Below are 8,908 nucleotides of genomic sequence, written 5' to 3'. Positions count from 1 at the left end.
TGAGTACCCAAATTCAGATGATGGCGTGAAGACTCTGCTTTCCATGGGTGTCTCTGGGTGACGCAACAGAAGGCAAGTTCAGAGCTGCAAAGGTTGACTTGCATCATGCTCAAAGCGTGTTTGATGCCACACCAAGAAATAAGGGCCTAGAAGAGGGGCAAGATTAGACAGAAGAGAGGGGAAAAAACTATAGGCAACCCCAAAGCCCCTTCCCCTGGGCTTGTGTCCTGCTTGCTCATCCCGACACTGACAGCCTTCCTTCACATCTCACTTCTGCAGCTGTTTGGGGCACATGTCACTGGCCCATCCCCAGCTTTGAGTTGAGGCTCATTTGCCAGGACCAGAGCTACAGATACCATGAGCTGGAGGGACCCAGTTAAAACACAAAAAGGGCAAAGAAAGCGACAATAACCAGTGGCTTCCTGAGGAAGGCATCCCATTTTATTCCTGACAACAAGGCCTAGGCCAACCATGCTCTGTCATTTTGTATTACCAAAAGTAATCTTAACACTGCACTGCCCTCGGACCTGTTCTTTGCTCTTCCATTTCACAAGGCACTGAACAATCACCTTCATGCTCAGTCATGCCCTTGCTTTCCTTCCTCTTTCCTCTCTGGCTGGGGTAACTGGCTGAGCTCTCTCAACCAGCCAGAAGGATGGATGGAGGGAAGATGTGCCTGTACTATACAATGAGTTGCTGGAAGCATTCAAAAGCAGTTACATGGACTTTCCAGCAGGGAATTGCAGAGGTTTAACTCTGCCTGTGTTAAGAATTTTGTGCTCTTGCTGTGACTTGAAACTGAGGCAGAAACCCTTTGAAAGCAACAAGCTATGGTTCCTCCAGCTGCTGAAATTAGAGAGATAAGACAAAGTCAACCATGGAAAAAAAAAAAGAAAAGTTCCCACTTTTGTTACCTGAGGGCTTGTGGCATCACAAGTGAAACCCAGTGGTAGCAGATCTGTCAGCCCAAACAGGGAATTCCCTGGTTTTGTAGAACAGAGCACCACAGAGCATCTTACAAGTGGCTTGTCTGGAATCAATGGGTTAACCAAGGAGCTTCTCCCTGCTGCATGTGGGAAGCAGTATCTCCTTGCCAAATTCCCCCGGTCTGAACATAACCAGCTTTCTCACTCAGCCTGTGCTCCTACACTTAGCTAGTGCTTGTGCCCACTGCTGCAAGGGAGCATAGACAGACCCCGCTCTCTCTCTTCTCTCTATATATGATCTCTCCAGCACTGCCCCTTTCCTGATGTCAGTTCTTGTCTCCTCACTGAATTAATCTGCTGGGACATGAGGTCTCTAAAGAAACTCCAAGCCAAGAAGCACAGTGCAAGACATTCTTAAAGCACTGATGGCTGAGGACCCAGCCAAGCCCAGTAGGCAGGTCGCTCTCTTCTGTCAAGTCTGGGATGCTTGAAAGAAGCTCCTTTTGGGTCCTGGAGGAAAGAGCACTTTCTGGACACTTTTCAGACAAGCCATCTCCTGCCTCTGGCAGTGGGACTTTTGAATGCAGCAATGGCAGGGATATTCACAATAGACTTGCATCTCCCATGATTAGCTACCACATGAGAGCTGCCTGCTGAGGAACAACATAGCGGCTGGCTGAATACCAGTTCTTCTACCTAGGCCATTACAAATGACATCTGTGCCGTTTCAGACAGCCACAACTCAGCTACCATGCAAACTAGCTCACAGAGCTAATGCTAACTGCTAATATCCTATTCCACACTTTAGCAGAAAGTCGTAAGACGAAGTCAGATGGAAGCAAATATAGCTATACACCTGACAAGCTGTTCTGCACCCCTTCAGTGCACAGCCAGATGCCAGCACAGTTGCATATCTTCCTCAAGAGCTACTCTACCATGTAATTAAAGGAGAAAACCTAAAGGACTTCTTTTCCCAGTGTACCAGGTAGATTTTTATTTGTTGAGCCACAAACAGGCCTCTAAATCAATATATAGATTCCCATCATGCAGTTCAGGAGTAAACAAACAAATCCTCGCTCACACACACTCACTTGTCTCCGGCTTCAGTCTTTGACTAGCTGTCCTGCTCTGTGATGGATGCAGCACCTTTCAATCTGAGCTCTTTCTAGAATAAAATTAGCAATCCTTTGTGCCCAGGCTGTGGGATTAGAAAAAACAAAAACACACATGCATACACACACCCTTAGAGGAATCAGTCAAAAATTTGAAAGAAGATAGTCACTTAATTTCTTGCCATTTGGATTAGAACAAGGAGTGCTGGGGGGGGGGGAGGGGGAGACCACAGCCACCAAGAAAACCCCAGAACATACTTAGTCTTGTTTTTTTTTTTTTCCAGTTGGGACAGTGGACTCCACACCAGGTGTTGCTTCTAGCACCAGCCAGAGCCACCCTACTTGCCTCCCTCTTTCCAGAGGACACAAGGGTGTGATGCACACTGCCCATGGTTAATAACCTTTCCTAACTGACCTTTTTAACAGCCTGTTTGCACCAGAAGCCAGGTGACAACAAGTGCCCTGAGAACTGGCCGGGCCAGCTCAGTCCTGCACGCCTGGGATCAGAGGGGACGTGGGTCCCTCCATCAGCAGAGGTGCACCCGGGCACTCAAAGCCAGGTCTTACCCCAAAATAGCCCCATGAGCCCGTCTGGGTTTCTCTCAAACYGCTCGTGCCTGAGGACGGGCCTGGGGAGCGCAGAGGAGGCAGCACGGCCCTCGCGGCCAGGCCGGCGTGCCACGCGGAGGCTGCTGGCTCCGCACGTTGGCTCGAGGGCCTCCTGCTCTCCACGGGCTGCAGGAGGAGTCAGCGGGGGCCTTGCGGGGCCACAGCCTGCCGCTTTCCCACTGAAAGGAAACCTGCCATTACAACAGTGGTGGCAAGGCCTCGCCATGCCTCAGAAGGCCACACTTAAATAGTGAACAAAAATATCTTTAGTTTATCTATTTTTGGTGCTGAGGCATGGCTGGGCATCAAAGCTGGTCCCCATCCTTGATGTGTTCTCTGTTCCCTGGTTTACCCAATACCCCAATCCTTCTCACCCCCATCTCCCCCTCTCCGTTTTACCACAGGTCTTAAAAATTAAACTGTGCATGAAACCAAACACCACACTTGAACACTGCCCAGCAAATGCTGCTCATGGTCACAGAAGAACACTAATCGACCATAAAAAAAGGGGGGTGGGGGTAAGAAAACAGCATGCCCTTATATGGACAGAGGCTAGACAAGCATCCGACACAAACATCATTTTTAAAGAAAAAATAATATTTATTTGCAATATAAACAAAGTCCCAATATTGGATCAGTATATGTAGGGTCACTAATTTTCCTTCATAACTCAGAAAGCAGAACCACTCCTCACTAACAAGCTCTCATTTGTACTAACCAGAAGATGCATCTTTTTTTCCTTTAAAGAAGAAAGACCACTAACAGCACAGGAAGCCTTTACAAACCAGCTTAGCTGTAATGCAATACAGATGCACTGTCAAAAAATCCCTGAAAAATAAAATTCCTCCATGAGGTAAGATGCAATTAGGATATTCTCAATTTGCTCACTCGCAACCATACTTGCACCCATTCTCCCTTCCAATGACCCACGATCCAAACATTGTTGCAAACAAGAAAACCCAACAATGAACAAAAACGAAACCAGAAAACCAGAAAAAAGCTCATTCCAACATTCTGGTAATAACTTTAACAAAAAGAACAGTTTCAGGATGTGACAGCGTCAAACATTCCTCCAGAAGGAGATTTTTTTTATTATTTTTCTTTTTTTTTTGAAAAAAGTACAAAAATGGATATTTAGAAAAAATCCGTGGCTTTTTTTTTTCAGTTACATGAGAGTTAAAGTGGACAGGGAGGGGGGAGAAAGGAGGGACTACATTGCAGCCAATAAAGAAATCTCCAAATCCGTTCTGCCCTCCTCCCATAAATTACCACTTCCTCCCCCTCCCAGCTTGGTACAAGGTGTTTGCCAAACACTAGCCAGAAATATAAACAAGTCTTCTCAGAATAGAAGGCACGGCATAAAGTTATTCGAAAGAGGAAAAAGAAAAAAAAAAAAATTAGAACCTCTGTTGAAAGCTCCAATCATTTCAGGTTTTGCCAGTTAATATATATATATTTATATATATATGTATATAAAAATTCTGTTACAACGCTCTTGTCGTTATTTCCACATCTCTTCACTCCCCTCACACGCTCCGTGCGTGGTGATTCAGTCCTGTCCCACTACACAATCCTCGCTCTGCTCCAGGCTCTCGCTGTGTTCCCCCCCCTCCATCCCCCACCCCACATGCACACACATGGGAAAGAATCAAGTGTGCAAGAGAAACGCCAACATCACAAATACTTTCTTTACTTCGGAAGCTGGAATGATTTCAGGCCAGCTGGACGACATTAAGTCAGTCAACAGGCAGCAGAGAATGAGTGCTCGGCTCAGACATGCTTCTACCAACTCTGGAGGCTACAAGAGTTTTACCTCTGGCAACAGCAAACAGTGTTTTTGGCAGGGGTGGCATTAAAAAAAAAGCTTGTGGCTTAGTCACCTTGGCTGAATCAGTGCAGAGTTTGTGATTGTGAGTGCAGGCGTGGTGAAGGGGTTGCGTTTAAGCCCAACTGGCCTTCACACATAACAAAGCTTCCTACCAGATGCTAACAACAACAGCAGCAGCATGTATCTCTCTCTGGAGTACCCAGTAATATGCCAGGACATACCAAGGCTTCACAAAGTGTGCAAAATGCATTTGGTCAATATAAACATTTGATTAAAAAAAATAATAAATGATCAAACAAGAAACAGAATAAAATACTGGTTTTGCAACCTCGTCTGTACAAACAGTCAGGAACTTACATATTTAAAAAGAGTTTGAACCCAAAGCTCGAGTAAGATTTATCTTTTCTTTTTTTAAAATCAAAAAAAGTAAACTTGGGTTTTAAAACAGTCTTGGGCCAACACCTTTTGTTCAAGGTTTCCAAGTGCATAAATCTCCTCACTTTCCACAGCAAGCTAACCCCCGGTAGCTCTTCACATGTGTGCGTACTCTGACAGTCCCAATGCACCTAGGAAAGCGGTTATTGCCGGTAACAGCTGCGTTCAGAACGCTGTAACATCGCCCGTATTAAATAACCCCTTGTAAAAAGACTACCTCTCCGCTTTGATCAGAATCAGGATACTAATGAATGGCATTAGCCTTCTTAAAGCAGCAATCAGACACCTCTGCTCAGAGAAGCTAGTTCTTTCAGAGCTGCCTGGCAAGACAGATATTTTTGTAATAGTTGAAATGCTCAAGAGAAGCGATTCGATGCTCGAGTTCCCGACCACGCTAAATCCCCTTCATGTGGACTCCAGAGTGTTCAGCTGAAACAGGTTGTGGTTRGTGGGGGTGGTGAAGTACAGCTGTTCACTGGGGGAGCGGTTGTCGCACGGGCTGTTGAGTCCCAGAGTCCTCTCAAAGTCCAGTAGCTGGCCCATGAAGTTAAAGTTTGGGGAGATGTTGGATTTTTTCCTTTTCACAAAGTCATAGGCGTCATTCAGGGACAAGTTGAGTTTTTGCATCAAGTAGGCGACAGTTACTGTTACAGACCGGCTGATGCCAGCGAGGCAGTGAACAAGGATCCCACACTTCTTGGAACGGGCCTCATCTGAAAGAAGACAAGGGGAAGGGGGAGTCTATTATTCCATACCAAAAACGCATGGCTTTGGAGCAGGGCCAGGTGGCAGCTGCAAGTTTATAGCACCAGGATGACTGCCAGAGCTGGATCCACTGCTCCCAGTGACACCATCTCATGTCCTTCAACATCATGTCCCTCCCTAAAGGGGTCCCAAGAGATTCCCACTGTGCCAGTGAAGCTGTGCATCCCCATCCTGCACAGAAAGGCCAAGCACCTCATGCTTCACATGCTTGAAAAGTATGAATCAAGCCTGGCGACACATCCCTGACTACGAAGTGCTGTTACTCTATTCACAGACAAGGGTCACTTGCAAAAGGCAGGCAGAGCTGGAGACAACAGCTCTATGGCAATCCTGGTGGCTGGCCTCATCACACCCACCGCAATGCTAATTAACCAGCGAAGGCTGCACGCTCCACATGAGGGTACAACCCAGCACCATGCAGGCTGTCCTCTTTAGCTTTTCCTGTCTTTTCACTAAGAAGCTATCTGAATCTAGTGGTACCCAATTTAAGCAGAGCCTGAAGTGCAGGAACTTCCCTTATTGTGAAATTGTTCTGTAGAATCTAAAGAAACACACTTCACTACAAACAAACATTTGTGTTGAAGGAGAATCTCAAGATGAATGGTAGCAGAGAAGAGGAATGTAGGCTGTACCAAAAAAATTGCAAGAGAACAACTACGAAATTTCCCCTCCCTTGCCACTGATTGAAAAGCACACACATATTCATTGTCTTTCTCACAGCCGGAACAGCGTGATCCCTTTATGAATTGACATCTTAGTGTTGAAAGAGGGACACGCTGCTGAGAGTGCTGAATACATACAAGCACACGATGCTGCTTATGTCTGGGCAGACCCATTTCAAGTCAGTCATTTGACTGAGAGCTTGCTGGGGAGGGAGAAGGTGGTAGGAGAAAGAGGAACCTCAGGCAAAGGCAGGGGTAAGAGACACTGGCACCATGAATGTGGGGAAGGGCAAAGAAGGTACAGGCAAAAGGAAAAGAAATTCAGACCCAAGCCACAACAGGTTTTCTGTCCCAGCCTTCAATCCCAGGCAAGAATTTCCAGTACAACGGACAATTACCCGTCAGCTTACACAGCCCTCCCCCCAGTCTCTCCCCGTTCAACGTTTTTCTGAGATATTTTTGTCTTTCATCTGACCTACACCACATTTTTTGGTGTTTGGTTTTAGAGTGAGGTAATCCTCCATTTCCTGTCATTAAATGGAAAGCACAAGCACGGTGTTCAGAGACACATTGTCTGACCAGAGCAGAGAGATCCCAAATGCCACATGCCAGCAGGGACCCCATACCTCACCCGTGACGTTTAATAACACACTCTGTTCTGTGAGCACAGACAGGACGTTAGACGGGTCCCTGCTGCCACGCTAAAGCAGAAGCTTCTGACAAGAACCATATTATCAGAGGACAGAAGAGGGGAGAAAAGAGAGCATGTGGGGACTGGGTTCTTTGAGGGCTGAAAAGCAGACAAGGACCATTACAGGCCTTAAAAAATGGCAAGTGAGCGAACGCAGCTGGGTGTGAAACCGTGGGCAACAAAGAAGCCTCAAAATCTGTCGCAGAGATTTCAGTCTGAAGGCAAAGGGTCCGTTCTCCTTTACCTAGGTCAATGCCTTTTTAGCCAGATACAAAGCCATAGGGCTTTTAGTAGTTAGAGTGATAATAACTACCTGTGCCATTCACCCCCCATAAATCAGAATTGATTAGGCTAATGACGATCACCAGCAGACAGCACAGGTCATGCTGGCAATGACCACTTTTATTCAGCCTGACAGACCCTTCTCACAGAATAAGAGGCAAATTTCAAAGTTAATGATAGCCTGGGAAAAAAAGATTTGCCCTCCTGCTCCCTCCAAAGCCATTCAAAACTGTCTCAAGGGTTGTCTGCACAGCAATTTTTCCAGCTTAGCTCTACAATGTAATTATAATCACTAACTCATTGTGTTGATACTTACCTTAGAAGAAGTATCCATACAAGGAGTTGGTTATGCTAGGGTGACTTACAGCAGGATCATAACTAGACTAGCAAATTCCCTCAGGAAAAGAACCCCCCCCCCAGATTTTACCACAGTTGGGGCTAAGGAACTGCTGGCACCAGTCACAGTAACAATTCCCATCAACACTCATTTCTCTGCGTAAAGCAGGCATCCAAAGTTCTCCACTGCCTTGGTTCAGCTGTTTCACACAAGTGAAAATCCCCATAAAAGGGCAAGATACAGTGGGGCCCGGGTCCAGCTTGCCACAGTCACCATTTTCAGGTAACTAGACTGAGATGCTGTAAGAAGGGCTGAATTTTGGAAGGGGAGGATTCCAGACAGGCTCTCTGAATGAGCCAGGCTGATGTGCACCAAAGCTGTCACCTCAGAAGCATGACACAGGACTTCAGGGACAACACCGAGACTATGCCACAGAGAGGTCAGGCTAGTGACCAGCAACAGCTCTGGGAAGTAGCTTGCTGCATTCCCAAGCAATGAGTAGGAAAAGGGATGTTCTGCCAACTACCTACCAATGAAAGCAATGGCCTCAGGAAAGAACTGCGAGAGGTTCTGACTCCAGTGATCCGAGATGGGGATCTGCTTGTACTTGAACTCTCCGTCATGCTCAAACATGTTTGGCAGGTTGGGAGTCACATTCAGGATGTACTTAATGCCGTATTTGCCCAGGACGTCCAAGTTGGTAGAATCTTTGGCACAGCCCAGGTATAGGTAAGGTAGGATCTGGACTGGAAAGGCAGGCTGATTGTTGGGAATTGGGCTTCCGTCCGACTCCGTGGCACTGCTGGGTTCCCTGTCAGATTCGCCATCTGAACAGTCAGAGCTTATCCGCAGCCCTCCCAGGCCAAGGACAGATGCAGGTGGAGAGTTGCTGGGTGAGGAGCTGTCAAGGTTGGTCTCACAATGCTCAGAATATTCAGTCTGAAACTTGTTAAAGCCACCTGGGAAGGGGAAAAGGAGAGAGGGAGGGAGAGAGGCAGAAAGAAAGATGTTTTAAAATGGAGCCTCTTTTTTAAAAAAAAAATCGTTCTACCTGAACATATGTGCATGCTACTAAGTAAGTGTTTGCCAGCAGAAAGCTGGTATACATTCAGCTTCTCAAAAGATGTCCCCTTGAAAGACATCTCCCCACTCCCTCTACTTCCACAGGGCAGATTGCTATTGAGCAAAGAGGAAAATAAAGGGAACTTCTTGCAAAGTTTGATACTGCTTGTGATAAATATGGGCCAAATCTCAATCACAT

At 46.5% G+C, this 8,908-nt stretch overlaps 1 protein-coding gene across 1 annotated transcript; it reads right to left on the bottom strand.

The window, feature by feature from the left end:
• Window positions 1–3,223: 3,223 nt before the first annotated feature.
• Window positions 3,224–8,616, bottom strand: DUSP7 (dual specificity phosphatase 7; the record flags this gene model as incomplete). The annotated part of the gene is made up of 2 exons (XM_026071460.1): window positions 3,224–5,623; window positions 8,178–8,616. Coding segments are annotated over 2 exons (747 nt in total), but the record flags the coding sequence as incomplete, so codon positions are not given.
• Between the last annotated feature and the right edge of the window lie 292 nt (window positions 8,617–8,908).

This window comes from Apteryx rowi, unplaced genomic scaffold, assembly GCF_003343035.1.
Source record: "Apteryx rowi isolate R43461 unplaced genomic scaffold, aptRow1 scaffold_326, whole genome shotgun sequence".
Taxonomy (NCBI): domain Eukaryota; kingdom Metazoa; phylum Chordata; class Aves; order Apterygiformes; family Apterygidae; genus Apteryx; species Apteryx rowi.
This window is presented reverse-complemented; position numbering and strand designations above follow the sequence as displayed.